Here is a 22,411-nt window from a genome sequence, read left to right as displayed (position 1 = left end):
TTATTGAAAAAATTTAATTATTATGTTTTTAATTTAGTTAGTGTATTTTGTAAAGAAGTTATTGATTACAAACTATAGAGAAAGCAGACGTGAGTAAAATGTTGTGTAGAATTTAAAAGCGTACGGTGGTTTACGATTAGTTTCTACATTCGGTTATTTTACAATCAGTTTCGATATTTACTATCACTTTCAAGTTATTTTTGCTTTTTTTTTGGCCAAAGTCATACTTACAAATTTTACTAAGCGTAAGTATAGTGCTTTTTCCATAGAAAATTTAGTTAGTACTTACTGAATTCAATAAGTACTTTCTTCAGCCTGCACTGTAAAAAAAAAATAAAAAAATCCGAAACGTTACTGAGTAAACATTTTCTATACTTGCTTGCAGTTCTGGCTAAGCTTTGGCTATGTTTGCATTACTGCTTATAGAAGTTCCTTAATAAATCAGAAAGGTGCTAAGCTTTTTTTTTATTCCTTCCTAAGTTTACACTAAAGTTCCAGAAACACGACTAACTTCAAACGGGAAGATCTTCGAATTTTTAAAGAGGTTTCCGAGATAATTTCAGGAAGGTTATTAACTTTTATCGGAAAACTTTCCGGGTTTTGGCATGACATGTTCCTGGCAAACATTGGCCAAATCAGCTGCCCATAATTTTCCAGGAACATTTATGAATCGTTTGTACATTGAATCACGCCCATTATCAATCTCATATGTTTTAAAATCGGCTATACTATTTTAAACTCTATTAAAAATATTTATTTGATTCTATCAAAATAATGAGTAAAATTTTATTTTAATCCAACTTCTTTGCCACAGCAACGCGTGGCTGGGTCAGCTAGTCTATATATATAAAAATCTCGTGTTACGATGTTTGTTCGGGGTAAACTCCGAAACTACTGAACCGATTTGAATCAAATTTCATATGTATCTGTAATTTGGTCCAACTTAAAAGATAGGATGGTTTTTATAATTTTTTATTTTAAATAAAATGTTTATTATGTATTAATAATGTGTGTTGATTGTTTGGTTCTGTAAATTCTTAATAGATGGCGCTGTAAGTTAATTCATCCTCAAAAGTTGTATTCTTAAGTTAATTAAAATTTACAAATAATGCTATGTTACGGATATTCATGATTATCAACAATATCGCCGGATAAAGGGGGAGTATTAAGGGCACACTTTTCAATGTAAATGTCAAATTCTACAAATCAAGTTGAAATTGATATGCAGCGGGAAGTTCCACACTCACCACTGCTTTTAAAAACGTATGAGTCTCATATAAATGTCAAGTTTTGCAGTGAGGTCAACTAAATACTTTGTCAAATACGTTATTAATGGTTCTTATTAGTCGCAATTGAGGTACGAGATATTAACGAAATAACGCGATGAGCAATGAGTGGACATAAAAACAGCAACAAAGCTATCTGGCTTCCCCATGTACGAAAGAGACCCATCTGTCTGTACAGCATATCTTGCAGTATATCTTGAAAACGATCAACGAATATATTTTTCCGAAGATATTTTCAACGAAAAGCACTTGAATCACCAAAAACAACCCTGACTTTTTTTTTTTACACTGTTTAAAACCTAATTTGTTTGGCCCGATTCTCAAAAATAAAATTATTTACCAATGTTCCACGCTATTTTACATGCACTGTAAAAAATCCAAAATGTCACTGATTATTTCCGTGGAACATGCTGGGATTTCACAGGTCATCAACAATTTTATTGGGAAATTAAGTATCTTCGTCAAAAAGTTTCTTGAATTGCTACAAACGCCATGAATGCAGGCTTCTCACTGTTGCGAAAAATATTTTAGCTCCCAGTTTAAAGATTAACTGAGCGCATTTATTAAGTGTATCGGCTTCAAGTCAATCACGTTCCGTTTGCATTGACTAAAAGCTCCCAGAGGGAGTGAATGAACCTTTGGACTCCGTAGCTTTGCAAGAATCGCGTGCGAGCTAGACCTGCGGTACTTAAATGCAAGTCTGACTTACGGTTCGCCATGCTTGCGGCATTATTGGTGGAGCTTAATTGGGAAAGTAGAGAGGTGTCAAGCTTTTGTATTAAACTTACTTAAGGTTTTCTTTGTAGGTCCAGCGACACGACTGACTTTTAGCCAGGGAGATAACTGAATTCTTCAAAAAGATTCCAGGATAATTTCAGGAAGGTTAATGAATTTTAGTGAAGAACTGACTTCACTATTGTCGTCGTGGTTCGTCCAGATTGAAGTAACTCCCAATGAGAGGAAGTGAGTCTCTGGATTCTGTAACTTTCCAAGAGTAACAAGCAAGTGGAATACTTTGCGCATGCTTGCAAGTTTATCTTAGCAGTGGCCATGGTAGCGAAAATGCTTTTGGTACTTTCTTGGTGAGTCGAAAAATATGACAAGCCATTACTTTTAATCTTACTTCGGTTCTCTCTAAATGTTTCAGAGAAATGATTGTCTCGAACTGGAGAGGTTTCGGAATTCTTCAGAAAGACTTCAGGATAATTTTAGGAAGGTTTCTCACTTTTAGTGGGATACGTTACTGTCAGAAATTGGGCGTGTTCGCTGCCCATTATTTTTCAAGACGTTTCTTAATTGTTTTTACAGTGTTGAATAAAAAAAAAAATATTAATATCCATTTAAAATTAAAGCCTAGACATTGATCCCAATGTCTAGGCTTTAATTTTAAATGGATCAAAACTCCATCCAAAGCAAAACTGTGTAGCCAAAACAAAGTGAATGTTGTTTTTGCATTTGTTTTCGTTAAACATTCCCTAACAGACAGAAATATTTTCGAGCCTTTAATTGTCGATTGCTTAACACATATCACGATTCATTTCGCGAATTGTAATTATTGGTAGAACACAAACATTGGGAGTTGCATTTTCTAATGCAGGTTTTGCATAACGAGAAAGAGTATTCGTCAACGGTTTAACATAATTTTGACGGCGTAATATCCAACACAATCATCATTTCTGAGGGGAAGCTACATAAATTTTATGCTTGAAAATGTACTCCATAGAGTTAAACAAACACACCGATGTTCAAATCAAGATTTTACACCAAAGATGTATAATGAAGCTTTAGTGTTGATTGAAGATTTATTGCTTTTTAATTTCAAATTTGTTGTTTAGTCATTATGGTGTGATATCACGTGATTGATTGGTTACTGTTGACTTACTTAACATTGATTTACAACGAGAAAAAACAGTGCAACGACGCTGTCTTAGCTACAATTATTGTGAAGAATGAGCCATTACTGAAAACTTAAAAAAAATCATTATCAGATTGTGCAGACCGTTGATGCTGAAGAAGGCTATACAGTTGTCGATAAAAACAAAGCCGTAAACATTCCAACTGTATTTTTAAATTCTCAGGATATACCAGGAATGCCACTAGACGGTTTTCTGTTGAAAATTGGTTCACCAGTTATTTTTTTTCACAACCCCACGTAGATTGTGCAATGGTACCCGTTTCTTCATCAAAATTTCAACAATTTTGACGGAAAAGTTTAAAGGAGAAATTTTTGTGTTGCAAGTAATCCATTTATAGCGTCATAATTTTCAAACACATTTCGAAGGCTTCAATTTCCGATTTGTTTAGCTTTTGAAGAGACCATAAATAGATCTCAAAACCAAACAATGTCTACTTTCGGTTTGGACTTGAAACATACATGTTTCTCTCATGGGCAACTACAGGGTGTCCTGAAAAAGAATGTTTTCAAAAAATCATAACAATAAAATGGTTAATGATAAAAAAATAATTTTTGCAGAAAATTCATGTGATGGGCCGCAAGTTTAATCCCCCTAAGTTCCAAAATTTAGTTCAAGAATTTTCCAGTAGATGGCGCAGCAGATGTAAGACCGTAAATCAAAGAAAGACAGAAAATTACATCATAGTTTTTTGAGAAACATTTTTAATAAATAAAATTTCGCAACAATATTTTCAAAATGCCTGCCGCCGGCTGCAACCACATGTCGCAATTGGAGGAAAAATCGGTGAATTCCAATAATTACTTTTAGAGGCTTACTATCTGCAGCGTCATCTATTGAAAAACTTTTGAACTAAACTTTGGAGCTCTGGTGGGACGAAACTTACGGCCCATCACATGAATTTTCTGCAAATTTTTTTTTTTTTTTAATCATTAATCATTTTCCTGTTATAAATTTTTGAAAACACAGTCTTTTTCAGGACACCCTGTATCTATTGCCTACTCTTGATTGGGAAAGTTATCATACCTATTCGTGTTAGCAAAAGACAAATAATAGAAACAATAGATTTAAGTCAATGTTATCTACCTCATTTATAAAATTTCATTTTTATATGTTTTTAATTTAGTTAATTTTTTTGGAAAAAAATTATTTATTACAAACTATAGGGAAATCTGAGATGAATAAAATGTAGTGTACATTCTAAAAGTTCATGTTGGTTTACGCTTATTTTCTACATTCCGGTATTTTACAATCAGTTTCCATATTTACTATCACTTTCAAGTTATTTTGCTTTTATTTTTGTTTGAAGTCATACTTGCAAAATTTACTAAGCGTAGGTATAGTGCTTTTACCAGCGAAAATTTAGTTAATACTTACTAAAGTTAATAAGTTCTTAACTCAGCCTAACACACCATTATCAATCTCATATGTTTTAAAATTGGCTATAATATTTTAAGCTTTACTAAAAATATTAATTAGATTCTATCAAAATATTGAGCAAAATAATATTTTAATCTATTTCTGGCCACAGCAACGCGTGGCTGGGTCAGCTAGTATATATATATATATATATATATATATATATATATATATATATATATATATATATATATATATATATATATATATATATATATATATATATATATATATAGATTGACTAGTACCCATGCAAAATTGGAGTACTGCTCCTTCATCCTTTTAAAAAATACATTTTAAACAGTTTTTTTTTTTTTTTGCTACTCTGAAGCATAAACGATCTATTTTCATTGCTAAGTTTGTGTTTTTCCCAATCCAACTTCTCCAAATGTCAACAGAAAAAAGGTTACATCATTTACTGTATCCTCTTATGAGTTGTTTTTTATTTTTCTCCGAGAAGAACGCTCGTCGTTTTCGAAATTATTTTAATCGAGACAGACAGACTATATAATCCGAAATTTATTATACCCAATGGCTTTTTAGCATGGCAACGACTATTGACCTTGCCCTCGGTTAAGCTAACGTCAAGGTCGGCAGAAGACTTGAATTTGAATCTTGAACTAACGGAATATAAAATGTTCAGGAAATTCCCTTGCGTGCTGCGAAACATCACGTGGCATCTGAAAAATGCAGTTCAGGCGACAAATTATGCGTGGTGTGAAGAAATTTGATGGAATAGCTCAAAGGAGGGAGATAATTTATCTTAAGTGCTTGCACTTCAAAAGCTTCAGATTTAATTCTGGATTTTATTCAGCAAATATTATGTTTTTTACATCATAATTATACCATTCGATTGCAAATATTAATTTGCAGTCTTTAGTTTGAATTTGAAATCATTCACACTGTCATAACTTTTTCTGTTTGTGACGTAAATGACTCCAGTATTTGAACTCATATCAGCTGTTTGCAGTTGCCTACATGGTTTTCCATATTAGTTATTTCCAGCACCAACAGATGTTTTTTTCACTGACATTTAAAATACTTTTGAATTCATTTGAGTTATTTTCGAGAAGAGCAAATTTTCGTTTACCGTCCATTTGCAATTCTAATCTTTTTCATAGAAGCCATCTGAGATATGCAGGGCCGACTAGAGGCAGTGTCCACCTAGTCTGAAATTAGGGGCTCGGCAATTGAAGGGGCCCGGCTTGGAATTGGAGAAGTATAAGTTTTGCATGCGTTATGGTAGGAAAGGAGCCTTTGCTTTCGGCGGCCCTGGAAATATCTTCATCTGTTCTTAAATGGTTCCATTTATTTATTTTTACTTATTAATATGTACGTTAGTAAAACGTATTGGTGAACAAAGAGATCAGATTTTTAATGTTCCATTTTATAATTTTATATCTCCTATACTCTAAATTTTATTATAGATGTTATCTTCACTAGAAGTTTTATTTATAAATAAATTAAAGTTTGTTCCACTCTTTGGTCTTTTATTGGAACAGAGAAAAACAACAGGAAATTTTTGAAACATCAGAATGATTTATGTACCAATTTACTTAAAATATTTCATTATTCATAATGGCTTAGAAAAAACTAAACTTTCAGTGAAGAAACATGATTGGAGAGAAAAAAAAAACAATATAAACTAGTTAAATGTAAATTTAATAGATAAAGATTCGTTATTATTATTACTATTATTATTATTACTATTATCATTATTATTGTCATTATTATTCTCCTCGCCCCCCCCCCTTTTAAAAGATGAGAGAGAATCTCTCGGTCTAGTGATCTGTATTTGTCTCCCAGTCTGTCTACTTGTTTATATGATCGCCTGTCTCGTATCTCGTACTTGCCCCTCTCCTTACCTCTGTTAATTGGGACAAAACATTTTTGATAAAACTGTAGGATATCTCAGATGAACGTTAGTTTCTTTCCCTGTCTCTCCTATTTTGTACCAATTTTATTAAATTGAGATTGTTTCAAAATAAAAAGAGAGAAAAAAAACCTTAAGCTAGGCGAGAAAAATACAACTCCCATGGATTCTGATCAAACAAATGATTTTTTTTAATAAGTCAAAAAAGTTTTTTAAAAATGTAAAAAAAAAAAAAAATCAAACGTTTGTGTTTGAATAAATCTCTTGTTTTTTTTTTTTTTTTTTAGAAATTGATTTTGCTGCTCCAGATTTGATTTTGAAGTAAATAGCTACAAATAACTCGAAAGAAGACTAAGCTGGATTTTCTCCACTCAATGGTTTTAGTGTACAACAGTAACTGTATATCGTACCTACAGTAATTTTTTTATCCAACATAAAATAAAAAAAGAAAGGAAATAAAGAAAAGAAAAGGAAGGAAGAAAGAAAATAATAGAAAAGAACACACAGAAAAAGAAAAGAGGGAAGAAACAATTAGCCTGAGATATATTAACAAAGAGAAGGAAAGCGGAAATAAGCCTTTTAGAGCCCTAATATTTTTAAAGAGAGTTTTAACTAAAATTTCTTTATCGTGCTTAAAAATTTGCGTTTGACTTTTAGTACTTCATACAAGTTTTTCAATATAGTATATTGTTGTCGAATTATTGATTTGAAGTTTGCTTTACGATTTTATTTTTACGTTGTTTTAGGATATAACATCTTTTTTTTTTTTTTTTTTGCAATACTTGCCTATGTAATTTTATTTTATGTTAAGCATATGAACTGTCATATGAAAAAAAAAACGATTAATTACGGCTAACATATATACGTCTAACATAATCAATAATAAACTAGCTATTTTTCTGTTTATTTTTCCCTCTTTCAAATATATATATAAAAAGAAACTGAACACTACTTTTCAAAAATGTTTTTTTTTTCTATCGATATCTTTCAGAAAGAAACCTGATTGATCGCTAAACACATTTTTCCACGACTCTTCTTCAAATTCTCATTTTCAAAAAACTTTCTGTGAAACAAGAAAGATCAACCACAGCTAACATATAATCCACGATTACATAATCATTATTCTGTTTCTCTTTCCAATTTTAAATTAAAAAAACCTAAACGTTGCAATTCAAAGTGAAATTTATATTTATTTCTAAAAGAAAGAAATCTATTCGATTGCTTAATACATTTTTCCACGACTCTTTTTCAAATTATCTACCCACACTGACATAATTATCATTTTGTTTCTCTTTTCATTTTTAAAATTAAAAATATTAAAAAAAAATGAACGTTGCTATTCAAAGTGAATTTTTATATTCATCTCTTAAAGAATAAAATATACTCGATTGTTTCATACATTTTTCCACGACTCGCTTTTAAATTCTCTTTTTCAAAAACTTTCCATGAAACGAAAACGGTTAGTTACGGCTAACATAAAATAAACGATGAAATTAACAATACTATAAATAATAATTTAACACTGACTTCATAAATTTATTTTATATTATTTTCAAAAAAGAAAAAAAATATCTTTTTCTTTTTCTCTTTTTTAAATTAGAAAAAAAAAACCTAAACATTATTTTTCATAAGTTATTTTTCTAGCAATCTCTTTAAGAAAAAAAATCTACTTTGTTTTTTTACTATTTTCCCGAGACTCGTTCTCAAGCTTTCTTTAAAAAAAAAAAAAAAAAAAAAAAAACTTTTTTCAAAGAATTAGGGTCAATCATATAAAGCTCAAAAATTTAACTAAAAGTAAGTTCAACTATTGCTTACCGAAAAATGTCAACGTTTGACTTTCGAATATCGTCGCTCTGTTACAGTAAAATTGATAACGGGGCATCACTCCCACCTTTAAACCTGCACCATCATGGATGTTGACAGAGCGCAACCTCGGTTCGTCTCCCTTTTAATATCTTGTCATTTAACGTCCTTGAACCCCCCACCATTTGTCCCTTGTGAGTTTTAGAACATTTTATCGGAGATAGATCAGTAAATTGAGTTAAAAACGCGTTTTTATGATTGATGGTACGATACATTTTGCAGCAAATATCTTTTCTTTTTTTTCGGATTGTTTGCTTGTTTATCTATATGGAGAAAATAAACTCCCACTATTTAATTTTAAAAAGTTGAATGAATGTGTGTGTGTTTGTTTGGGGTTTGGAAAAACTCTGGCAATAAAGACTTATTTTAATTTTCATTCTATCAGCTTTGGGCGTGTTATTTTGCTAACCATTTTCATTACACCTTGATTTCGAAAAAAAAATCAAAATACATATATTTTGCCGAATAAATATAAAATGATAAATATGCTTTAAAAAATCAGTATGTTTTTTGTTTCAGTAATTGAAACATATATAAAAAAAATAATGTTCACGAATCTAAAAATGTAAATCAAAGATTTGTAATATCTGCTTTAAAATTTTCAATTATTATGTAAATGTTTGAACAAAGGTAATCAATAAAAAGTCTTTAAACTCTCCAAACACATTCGGACACTTTTTTTCTTTTTTTTGGAAAAACTGTTTTCAGACATTATAATAGTCTTTTTTGTTTTGATGTTTTTTTAATGATAATTAACTAGTATTTAAAAATAAAATATTAGCATTTTTTTTTTTACAAATTGCTAACTACTAGTCGAATTTATGTAGAAAATTTTCAAAATCTTCACAAATGCTATAAAGTAATTTTTTAATAAGTTATGAGAATAAAAGTATCACCAAAGAAACTTAATGACTCTCGTCTAGAACTCTACCAACGATTTTGAGGATATATTGAAATTAAAAATTTCACAGCTGTCATCAAAACCTTTTTCGTAACAATTTCAGCAAATTTAAAACGTTGATATTTAAATAAAAAACTGTAACAAAAATTAAATTTTTCTTTTATGATTATAATTGATTATTGTTATATATTCTTTAAATAACAGTTAGAGACAATGTCTCCAAAATTTCATAAAAATAGAATGATAATTGATAGAATGAAAATTGGGAATAAAATATTTTTAGTTATCATTTTTGAAATGCGCATATTGACGAAAACACTCATTTCGAAAAAAATTGCACTTTAAGTTTAAACTTTTAATGTTTTTACCATACATTATGCTAATTCAAAAACCAATAAACGCCTCTAACGGACGTAGAGGAAAAAAAAACATCTAGTTTGTCAAACTACGGAATTTATTAGTCCAATAAATTTATTTATAAAAAATGGTGTAATTTCTTCAAATATAGCGACGTGTTCGGAAATTTCAAAATAATAATAATTTCAGCATTTGTAAGTTTGACTTGAACTTTTAAAAATTAGGAACATATACTTAGGAAACCTTAAGCATTATAAATACGCTGTATATAATTTCAGTCAGAGGCATATTTAAAAAAAATCAAATCCTATAGTTACGTTAAAATAAAGTTTACTTTGTTATTCAATCACTTTCAGAAAATAAATGAAATCACTCAAGAACAGGTGATGTAAATGATAATACTAGACTGCAAAATTAAGTTTTTGTCGTGTTTGTTGAAAATGTCTGAGACATTTTTAAGCATGTTTAGCACTGAATGCAGAGTAGATTACCATTTTCTTTTCTTTCAAAACCCAACGGTTTTTCGCCAATTTTTAAATTTGCAAAAAAAAATATTATATGCTTTATTTTTCTTGCATTACTTGTTTTTTTCCAACTTATACTTCACATAATTATTCTTAAACAAGTGAGAAGAATGGAAGGAGGGGGGGGGAGCATTAACTACTGAAATTTTAATAAAGTGTTTCAAAAGAGATTCTAAATTTCTTTTTCACTGAATTTCCAATTACACATTAAATATATTTTTCGTAATTGTCTAATATTGCATGTCTTCACCAATAACTACTAACCTTACGAAATAAAATATTTACCAGTGCATATAATTTTTCAAAATGTGATTATTTGGCTCTCTTACGCTGTTTGATGCTTCTGTTATGCTGCTTTCAACTAGGCTTTTCCTTTTTTGCATATTTAAAAAGTTTCAAATATTTCCAATAACAATCTGAATGTATTTTTTATTTCTTTCGTCTGGTATTCATACAAATATTTGAAAAGCTTTACATTGAATATTTTCTGCATGAAAGATATGAAACATTTCATGGACCTATGCACAGTCCAGAAAAGTAGCGACTAAACACACTGATTTGAGTGGTTTTCCCTACCGTTCTGTCAATTATATGGTTAATTCGTTCCGTGGAGCACGAATATAGTGAAGTAGAGGAAGAATCTCAAACCATTTGTGCTATGCTCGATCATTATTTTTTTATCTGAGCTTAAGAGGCCTAAAACGTCTCCAAGTTTCTGAGTGACGTTTTAGGCCTCTCACATTCAGAATGAATCATGTTTTGGTTTGTAAATATTTTTATGGAAGAGCACAAAATGCAAAAATTTAATATTTTGTTAAAAAACTACACTTGTTATTCAGAACACGCGGAATATCAACAGAAAATTTAAAGAAATGCAAATCTTTTAGAAAAAATTAAAAGTACATATAGAGTGTTAGTGCTCCTAACACTCTATGCTCCTAACTCCTTTGAAGGGAGCTTGAACACACGGTAATTGTAACTATTTTTCTTTATTTAATTACTTTTGAGTTCATATGTATAGTAAAGAAGCTTAAATTCTTGGAAAACTGGCATATATTTTATTGCTACAGTACGTCTACAAGAGGAACTTGGTTCCTTAGAAATTTCTCTTGGTCTTAAACTGGCCACGATTGGTGAGCCTACCCTACAATGTTAAAACGCAAAGATTTGCACATATCTACAAAAACACGTGTCTTAGAGTTATAATAAACTTCTTTTGCAAAGAAAAAGAGTTGAGCTTATGTGAGTCGACAAAAGCAAACGAGGCAGAGAGCGAACAGTTTAAAAAGTAAAAATAGCGGATTAACGGGACAACCGAAAACAAAAATTAACGAAAAAGAACAAATTGAATTGTAAACAATGCAGCCATGTGCTTCAAAGTTACAATGCGCTTCTTTTTCAATGCAAAAGATGTGAGTTCTCTGCAATTTGTGCAATTTAACGCATTGAAATTTCATTTTATTGTTATTTTTATTTCCATTATTAACATAACTGTTCTATACAAACCAAAAATTTTACACAAACAACCTAATTTGATGAACTAATCGATCAGAAAGTCTAACTATCATTTTTTATTTTATTTAGTACTTTTTTATTCTAATTCGCATACTTATGAAGACCTTCCATACTGGAGAAAATTGTATTTATTGATTTTAAACGTATTGAGCGTTTCTTGCCCAATTCGAATCACGTTTCATTTCTCCGTCAATAGAGTTATGAAGAAAACCCCCACACAAAGCAAGTTCCAAAGATGCCAAGAAGTTAAAGCATTATGACAAAGTTTGCTAAATGTTTTATACAGTTTTTTCTTCTCCCACATTTAGTCTCCAATTTAACTTCAAACTACAATCGCAATTTCCGACATTAAATTATAATTCCTGCTACAGCCATAGCAGGGCAAAATTTGAATTGAGAACCAGTTTAAAATATTTGTATAGATAAGACGTCATTCTATGAGTAGAGAAAATTTTCGAAAATTTGAGATCATTACTTTCCAATCCAGTCTTTATCGTTGAGATGACCATAAAAAAATCTAGCAAACACTAGAGAAACAGATAATTTTTTTTATCAGGGGTGATATTCAACTCCCCGGGGTCGTAGTTGATAAGATAACTTTTTATGAAAAAAAACTACTCATGATATAGGAAGTACAAACATACCGTAACGTGGTGAGATTACTTAACTACTCAACTACCTGTTTCCACAGGGGAGCATGTTTGTTTGTTTTTACACAGATGCTGATAAAACAAAATTTCTCTCTCATTGCAATACTACCAAAAAAAAAAAAAAAGGTTTAAAAGAGTAAATAAGATAACGAATGCTCAACTGTTGCCTGCATAGGACAAGGAAGTATCTTTTATAGCTTTGCGTTAGTTCTGAATTACTAAGTGATTAAGATATATATGAGCATATCTTAAAGGTTTTAGTTAATATAATGTTTAATTTTACCTTTAAAGAATTGTTGAAAAGTATTTGAAGGTAGAATACCAGATCAATATATCTAATACATGGAAGAAATTCAGATACTGATCCAATATACTTGTGACTCAAGCTGAACCAAGTGCATAAACTGGAGTGATATCTAATCAATCTTTCATCATCTTCTGAACAAAATAAATTCGAAACATATCTATTCCTTAGGAATCAAGCTTTATTTTTGTAAAATTAGCTCAGAGCAACAAAACACAATGAAATCCAGGAATGACAATAAGATATCCTTTCACTATTAAGGCGCGTGTGTGTTGTCGACGTTACTCTCGTAGTTCTACTAAAGGACTTGGGTTTTTGAAACTTGAAAACAAACGTAAGACGACCTTTTACTTAATCATCCCGAATGTATCTTTCAACAGGTTGTTCAACACCCATTTCAATCAATTTCTTACCAATCATGGATTAACTCATTCTTACTGCACTGTAAAAAAAAAATCGAAACGTTACTGAGTATTTCCGTGTACCATTTCTGGATTTCAATGGTTTTTATCCACTTCCTGGAAAAATCAAGTATCCTTGTCAAAAAGTTTCCTGAATTGCTAAAAGTTGCACGAATGCAGACTTTTTAATTGTTGTGAAAAATATGTTTAGCTCCTACATTAAAGATCGACTAAGTGTGTTTATAAAGTGCATCGGCTTGAGTTCGATTGCGGTCCGTCCGGAATCATAAAGCGTCCAACACTGTAAAAACGATTCAGAAACGTTCCTGGAAAAGAATAGACAGCTGATGTGCCCAATTTCTGCCAGTAACATATCTCGCAAAATTCAGTAACCTTCCTCAGATTATCCAGAAAAAAACGGAAATATTCCCGTATGAAGCTAGGCGTGTCACTGGAACTTTAGAGTAAACTTAGATAGGGATAATATTACAGCTCCAAAAGCTGTATTGCAAACACGGTCAAAGCTAAGCCAGAACTGCAGGAAAGTATCCTTATATATTATTTCTGTAGCCTGTTTTTGGTTTCTACGCCAGATTTTCTTCAATTCTTGATCGATTTCTTTGATTTACACCTTATTTTAAAGCTTATGGTGCTGGCTACTGACGAAAAATAGACCCACGGTCTAAAAATTGTTTTTTTCAGCGGAAAAACGTGTTTTAAAGAACCAGAATGACGTTTTCGGTTAAACTTATAACTTTAACTTGCACCATGACCGACAGAGCTGAATAGCTTGATTGGCAGAGCGTTCTCTTCGAAACCAGGAGAGTGCGTGTTCGGACCCACGTCCGGACAATCTGCATCAAAAAATTAGAGAAATATCGCGCATTATATGAACCCTTAATTAAGTGAATAACAAATATGAGGAAATAGAATATATGAGAAGGAAACGCTCCTTGCTGTTATGAAATCTTAATGTGACTTTGCTAAATTACTTCTAAAATGCACGTTTTTTTTTTTTTTTTTTTTTTTTAAGCTTTGGCTCTGGTAAGAAAATCAAAGCATAATGTAAGCGAAAATATAAGTAACAGGGTTAAGATTCCAGACTACAGTATAGAATTGTTTTTTGTTCAGAAAAAAATAATAAATCTTATATTGAAATATATATTCTTCTAATGAGTTTTTGACTCTTTGAACAAATAAAAAAATTACTACCTCAATTTGAAGGGTAAAATATATATTTTTTCTTCTTTTTGCAAAAAAACCAAATAGCTTATCACATTTTTACTACATTCGAAAAGCTACGCTTAAAAAAGAGCATAGTTCAATTTATTTTGTATTTTAACCGTGCTGTTAAATGATGAACGCGTGCTGCCATCTAAGTTCTAGCGGTTCAAGCAGCCTGCTGTAACAAATTGTAAAAATTTTCAAAAATAAAAACATTTTTCTTCAATATCTTATATATTATTCCCCTCTCATTTTAAAACTTATCAGACTGGCTAATGACGAAAAATAGACTTGCGGTCGAAAAATCAAATTTTCGAAAACGCCCATTGCTGTTTCAAAACCTTGATGCAGCCTGTAGTTCTTATGCATTTTTTAAAGCAAAGTTCTAATGCAGTTTTCCATTTTTTTACGCTGCTTTCGCAAAAAAAAAAAAAAAAAAAAAAAATAGCCTGTGTGTGTGTTCATATTTTAATAAAGCTTAAAAGCACTGGACTTAGTTGTTCGGTTAAATTGATAAGTTTTTTTCGGTAGAGCGTTCGGCTATAAACTATCTGAACTTCGGGCAAGTTTGGGCTGTACGACATAATATCAAATTTATATTAGTATTACGCATTACATGTACTCATAACATACAGACGTAATAAAATAAATGCAGTGGGAATGCTACTTGGTGTTTCGACTCCTTTATGCAGGCTACAGTTATCATTCGGATAAGTTGACTGTTAATCGAAGGGTGTTCTTCCTTTTTTTTTTAAAAGCTTTGACTTCATCCAGACCACTAAGCATAATGCAAGAACAAAAAATTATTAGATTTACCTCAAGGGAATCCTTTTTGTGCAGGAAAACATTTTCATTGTAAGCTGAAATGTAGATTTTTCTAATAATAGTGTTCAAATTTCAGTTTTGTACAAATGAAAAAAAAAAAAAAAAATACGCCGGCCAAATTGAAACTACGAGTTTCTCGCAGTAAACCTTACTTTTTTATCCGCGCGAATGCGATATAAAACATTAAAATTATTATCAACGTCATTAGTAAGAAATCATTTTCTACTCCTCTGCTTTCGGCTGAAAAAAAAAAAAGCATTTTGTCTACGTTCGAAAAATTACTTAAAAAACAGACTCAGTTCAACTGGTTTCGGTTTTGAATTTTAAGTGTTCGATTAAAAGAAAAACAAGTGCGGGCATTTAAGTCGTATAGGTTTAAGAAGCCTGCTATGGGAAATTGTTAAAATTTCAAAAATAAAAACACTTATTTTTTTCAATCGAATTTACTACTTCTCTAGAATGTTTGTTTCAATTGCTACGTGAGATATTCGTCATTCTTTAGTCAAATTCCATGTTATACGAATAATTTTGAGTCGTATCATGCTGCCTAATGACAAAACATAGACGCATAATCTGATTACTTTCTTTCGGCAAAAAGCTTTTTGCTGTTTTTTACTACGCATTCCTTCAATGAATAGCATTCGAAAAGGAAGGCGCAATTGCTAGGTTTGTTGGAGTGTCGTTCTGTTAATCAGAATATCGCCAATTCAAATCCGTGCCAATAAATATCTCTTTAATGTTCCTTTTTTTCCCGTCAGATGCTCACATAGGCAGGAGTGTATTTGCCACAACCTGTTTTTTCACATGCACAATTACTGCTTTTTCACAAGTTCCTACTCAGCCACACTTTTAATGATATTTATGTTTGCATTGAAATTACGTACAACCAAAAGGTGAGCGATGATCAAATTATCACAACGTTATCCTTAACGAGGTTTTGTTACCGATGTCTTCAAATTACATGCCTTTTCTTGTGCGCTTACTTTTTCCGTGTACTTTTTTTCGGTTCTTTTTCATGAAGTTCTTCCTTTGAAATTTTTAAAGAACGAAATGCCTTATGAAACGATTTGAAGCAGTGCGGAGTTCCGCACGGGTCAACTAGTCAGGCATAACACTTCATTGCAATTCCAGCAAGCTACGTAGTCCAAAGACTTATTCGCTCCCTTTGGGAGCTTAAATCAGTCTGGACGAGCCGCAATCGAGTAAAAGCTGATACACGTTATAAACACTGTCAATTAATCTTTAAACTGGGAATTAAACTATTTTTACAACAGTGAGAATTCTGCATTCATGCAACTTGTAGCAATTCAGGAAACTTTTTGACAGTGATACTTGATATTTCCAGAAAGTGTATGAAAACCATTGAAATCCCGAGACGTTATGAAAATACTCAGTAACGTTTCGGAATTTTTTTACAGTGAAATGGCGCAAATCAATCTATGGACTACGTAGCTTAGCAAGAGTATCAGGCGAGTTAAATTCTTGATACTTACTTGCAATTCTTTCTAAGCTTCGTGTCGGTTCGTAATACTGATTTTGGAGATTTTCTCGAAACGCAGTAAGGTGTCAATTTATTATAGTATATCCACCTTAGTTTAGTCTAAGATTCCAAAGACACAACTGGCTTTAAACGGGAAGAGTTCTGCATATTTTCTAGAAAGTTCACTGAACTTTAACGGAAAACGTTCCTGGTTTTTGTAAGATATGTTACTGGAAGAAATTGGGCACATCAGCTGCCCATTATATTCCAGGAACATTTCTGAATCGTTTTTACTGTGTAAGTTCTGTAGGGGAAGTCGTCAAACTTCTGAAATGATGAAATCTAATATTTGAAAAATCGGTTTAATTTTTGAAAATTTACTCCGGATGTTGCAAAGTCACCCCAATCGGCAGTACCCAAACGATGCACTGTAAAAACAATTCTGAAACCCTTCTGGAAGATAATGGACAGTGTGCCTAATGTGCCTAAATTCTCATAGTAACGTATCTGACCAAAAATCAGAGAGATTTACATCAAAAAATCAGTGACTTCTCAACAAATTACCTGGAATATTTCTAAGGAATCCACAAAACTTCATTTCCCAGTAGAAGTCAGTTACATTTTTGGAATCAATCAGGAACCTCCCAAGAAACCTTGCATATGTTTAACGCTATCGCTAGGCGCCATTCTAATTTTGTAGAAAGGCTCCTGAATCATTTTAGACTACATGGTCAAAGCTAATACAAGGCAGCAAGCAAAAGTCTAGCCTCTTTACCCGCAATTCCTAACAAGTTCCAATACCTGGATACTCCTTATAGTCTTCGTTTTTGTCTTAATCAAACCAGAAACCCTTGAAAAGGACAAACCGATTTATCTTACATTTCGGTTCCCAAACAGTTTATAATCCAACCTTGCTTCTAGTATTTATAAATACGTTATAATATTCGCTGGTTGGTATGTCGTAAAACAATTGACGATAAGTTGAGTACACTATCCCTTCAGGTAAAATGTGAAAGCTAATTTAGTTACCAAATTCAACAAAAATGTATTGGAAAATGTTTACAGTAATAAAATACAATTTCACATCTTATTTGTTCTTAATTTGTATTGATAAAACCGTCTTCATTTGCAGAATACAATAACCAAAAATCATTCAGACAACACATCCAAAGCTTGGGAATTAGTTTTCTGCAAAGAGGCTTTCGTACAAATTCTGATTCCGTCTCGCGGCAATTCTGGAACCAAACTTCGGATAAGTCAGCTCGTCTTATATATTGGCTTTTTGCCAATCCGGATGGAGCATAATGGGCACAAAACTGCAACAGTTATTAAAAGCGCTGATTAAATTTCCAAACTTGTATCTAAAATTATTTTTCACAAGCGTGAGAAGTTCGCATTCATGCAACGTTGTAGCAGTACAGAAAAATGTTTCGCAAAGAAGATTTTTACAGAAACTGGTATAAGCCCGTGAAATTCGGAAACGTTGCCCTGAAATAATCTGAGACGATTCGGAATTTTCTTTCAGTGTGATTGTCAAATAAAGCTGAATGTCTGTGTCTCTGGATGTCTGAATGTCTGTTACGCTCATAGCGCCTACACCATTCGGGCAATTTTCATGAAACTTGGCCCAAAAATAGTTCGTAGCATACACTGTAAAAAAAAATCCGAAACGTTACTGGGTATTTCCGTGTTACGTTTCGGGAATTTTATGGTTTTTATACACTTCCTGGAAAAATCAAGTATCATCGTCAAAAAGTTTCCTGAATTTCTTCAAGTTGCACGAATGCAGACTTTTCACTGTTGTGAAAAATATTTTTAGCTCCCAGTGTAAATATTAACTGTGCGTATTTATAAAGTGAGTCGTCATCAGTTCAATTACGGCCTGTCCATGCTAAATAATCTCCCACAAGGGAGCAAATAAGTATGGACTACGTAGCTTTGCAAGAATTGCAGGTGAGTAAAATTGCCTTTACTTATCTGCAGTTCTGACTTAGCTTTGCCCATGTTTGCATTAATGCTCTTGGAACTTCCTTGATAAATCGGGAAGGGGCCAAGTTATTATATTGTACTTTCCTAAGCTTACTCTAATTTTCCAAAGACGTGACTGGCTATGAACGGGGCGATTTCTGCATTTTTCAGAAAGATTCCAGCATAATATCAGGAAGGTTACTGAATTTTAGCGGAAAACGTTCCTGGACTTTGCAAGATATGTTACTGGCAGAAATTGGGCACATCAGCTGCCCATTATTTTCCAGGAACGTTTCTGAATCGTTTTTACAGTGTAGGGGTGAGCACCTTGAAGCTATTTATTTGAAAATTCGAGTTTGTTCTTTTTCTATGATTTTAATTTTACCACCATTGGTGGATTTAATTCCTCTACACCGAGCGAATTGCCATAACATGGACGAGTAAATTACCATAACATGGACGAGCAAATTACCATAGCGTGGGCAAGCAAATTAACATTGCAGATTGGCGAGAAATTCATCATCCATTATTTGTAAGTTTTCAGGTGAACCAAATGACCTCTTAATTTTCTACTACGGGCAAAGCCGTGCGGGTATCGCTAGTTAGGTATAAAACAAGTTCCCCTTACCTGGTAAGGCGTGGCCAACGTGGTGCCACGAGTTTCCAACCACAAACCCAAAACACAGCAGGTTCAACATTCACGTCCGAGTTGCAGCAATCACTGGTCAAATCCCCGCTTTCGCCCCGGCAGCCAGGCCCGGATCAGCCCGTCGCTCCCTGGACCATGCAGGAACCAGCCACGAGACCCGTCAACTGGAAAAAGGAAAACATCGTGAGTGACAACTTCGCCTTGATGCCGAGAGATTTGTATGGAAATGATTCGGGAATTTCTCACACAGGCGAAGATGTTCTCCGTATTGTCTCGGTAAAATATGTCCAGATTGTATGAGGCATTGATTTTGAGTTACATCGACTGAGAGCATCAAAACATGTAGGAAGTCGTAGGATAGGAGAGCCAAACTCAACACATATTAAAACTTCCTTAAATTCAACACAACGTCGTTTCTGAAAGCTATTCTGCAAATTTGAGAGTGGTCTTACGGAATTGGTGTCTAGAAACCTACAAGTTGATTTATAATATCGCCTGTTAGAAACAAGTAAGGCATAGAGAAATATTTCAATTTAAAAAAATCTCAAACTTTATTCACATACACACACGCAGAGACATTCAAAAGACTAGTTTATTGCAGCCGTTATGAAACTTTCTTATTTATCAATACTATGAATTCTTAATCTAATCGCTTCTACAAAATTCTGAATTTCGCAAAAACACTAGAGTAAAAGATCTAGAGGAAATTGGAGATCTTAGGGTAGGTAACATGTTGTGGCCAGTTTAAGGCCAAGAGAAAGTTCTAAGGGACCAAGTTCTTCTTGTAGACGCACTATAACAATAAAATTTATGTCAGTTTGCCCAGAATTTTAGTTTCTTTAACATACATATAAACTCATAAGCAATTTAATAAACAAAACAAACGGAAGCCAATTTAACTGAAAAAGTGTCATTTTCACCTTTTGTGACTACCTATGAGCTAGTTGTGAAAACCTAATGCTCCAGTTGTGGCCAATATAAATTTTTTACCTAAGAATTAAAATCCAAGTCCAATATTGTACATTCAATTAATAGAAAACATGTAATAAAGAATAGCAATATTTTTGGCTGTTTATTCATTTTAATGAACATGAATCAGTAACAATAATTTAATAGTAAATGGTAAAAAAAATGATTGGCAATGTTAAGAAAAAAATTCTTGTACAACGTGTCTGTGTAGCTTTTGGTTGTCTAATGGTCCTGCAACTGCATGAAATCATCTGTAGTTCTCCACAATAAATCACTTTTTCTTTACCATTTTCTACTTTAGAGGCCACTTTTTATCATAGCACTTACATCATGATTAGAATCGTTTATTTTAGCAATTATTACTCCAAAAAAATAACTGCTTTCAAAATGAAATATAACATATTCACCGACTAAAGTAAGTTAACTAATACTGTCTCGGCCGATTCAATTTTTAAATCACTAGTTAAAGCGTTAGTGTCTTCTGTGCATGTCCTTTTCTGGCATTCTTTTTATTATTCTTTGCTTCTTCATTGTTTTGATTTAAAATGTTTCGTAACATATTAAACTTCCTTTAGGCACACGAACTAGCCCTTCATTTTTTAACTCTTAATTTATTTATGTTCGTGTGCAGGGCTATTCTTTCAAATTAAGATTGTCTGATAATTTCTTTCTAAGACTTGTCCTGGGTATTTTAAAAGTGACACTAGCATGTAATACAAAAATGGAAAGATTTCGTACAGCCTCTACAGCATTTTTAATTTTAGTAGGAAATTAAGCATAAAACATTCATTTCTGTTTTTAAAAAAAATAGTGCTTTTTTTGGGAGCCATTTCTTAAAACAAGTATTATACAAAATGTTCTCCCGACAGTGGATTTTTTTCTTTCATTCTTTCCTTCTTTTTTTCTAAAGTTTAAACAATTAAGACATCTGAATATTGAAGCTCTTTCATATAAAAATTATGTTTGTAATTATATTTTTTCAGATAATTTGTGCAAAAATAAATTATTACCTGACATTTTTAAAATGCTTCCGAAAACGTCTAGAAATAAATGCAATGATTTGTATAGAACTTATATTAAAATTGACAAAAACTACAAAAATGCTGTAAAATAAGACCCAATAAAATAATCTTATTGAGTTTCACTTACTGAACGTACTGAACACCTTGAAGATATGTTGAACAAAAAAAAAATCATATTAGACTTGCCAAAATTTGCTGAAACCACATGTTTTGAAGGGTTAACCATCAAAATCCCTTCGTGGTTTCCCTGTGAGTTTTTTCTTCGTAGACGCCATTTCAATTTTTTGATATCAGCGCCACCTACATGCCCTGAACTAATACTGGTTTAGTGGCAAAAACACTTAGTGAGATAATGATCAAAATATAAAAAAAGGAATTATGTACAAATCTTGATTTTTTAAAAATAATATTGTTTATTAGTTCAATTCTTTATACACACCCTGTGTAATTACGCGGGTCAAAGATTTAAAAAAATTAGTGTCCGTTTCATTATATCAACACCATTAAATACCACATTACATGTTCTTTTTTGTTATCCGAATTCAATTTTCTATTAATTACATTTTAATGTATGATTTGTTTCGAGTTGTTAGCAACAACAAATTCAACAATTTTCTTTCTCAAATTATTTGTATTCTTAGCGATGCTTTTCAATTGAAACACGTTTCTCGTTATAAGAAGCAATAGTTTTATCTCAATGAATCAAAAGTATGATGCATTATTCATTTCACCTGTATAAGATAATTATGTTAGCTTTAGTCCTGCTACCTTCTAGTGTGATGGATTAGTTTTTCAATGATAATTAATCATTTCATTATCGATTCGAGTTTTTTCCCCTTGTATGTCATTCTTCCTTTGAAGTTGAAGCTATTCTAACTCACGATTTCATATCGCTAAACTCATATGATACAAAAATAAGAAGTAGTAATTTTCTCTCAATGACTAGACGGTAAACACAAAAACATTTTTATTTGCACTTCAGACGGTGACGAAACAAGGAATTTTTCTCGAGGTATTTGACAAACAAAAGAAGCAAATTGTATTGATTAGTTGAGTCGAGATTAGTTAGAATCGTCAGTGAGCTAATAATTGCTTAAACAAATTCAATTCAAAAGTTAGAAATTGAATAAAATTGATTAAAATGAGAAAAGGTAAATTGTGTTCAGGATTCATTGCAGAGTCTCTTCAACTGCAATCGGTACAAGCAGACAGCGAATTTAAGAATCAATCTCCTTCGAGGCGATGTCTTGGACTTAGAACCATGATCA

General features: G+C 32.0%; 1 protein-coding gene across 1 annotated transcript in view; it reads right to left on the bottom strand.

Annotated features, from left to right (window-relative positions):
* LOC129227464 (thyroid hormone receptor beta-A-like) overlaps nt 1–19,271 on the bottom strand; it is a 55,836-nt gene extending 36,565 nt beyond the window's left edge. Inside the window, exon 1 of the mRNA XM_054862031.1 lies at nt 19,132–19,271. Coding sequence (XP_054718006.1) covers nt 19,132–19,201 — 70 coding nt within the window. The 5' untranslated portion in view covers nt 19,202–19,271. The remainder of the gene's footprint in view (nt 1–19,131) is intronic.
* Nucleotides 19,272–22,411: the final 3,140 nt, after the last annotated feature.

This window comes from Uloborus diversus, chromosome 8 (genome assembly GCF_026930045.1).
Source record: "Uloborus diversus isolate 005 chromosome 8, Udiv.v.3.1, whole genome shotgun sequence".
NCBI classification, from domain to species: Eukaryota; Metazoa; Arthropoda; class Arachnida; order Araneae; family Uloboridae; genus Uloborus; species Uloborus diversus.
The sequence above is the reverse complement of the archived record's forward strand: the minus strand, read 5'-3'. Positions and strand labels throughout refer to the sequence as shown.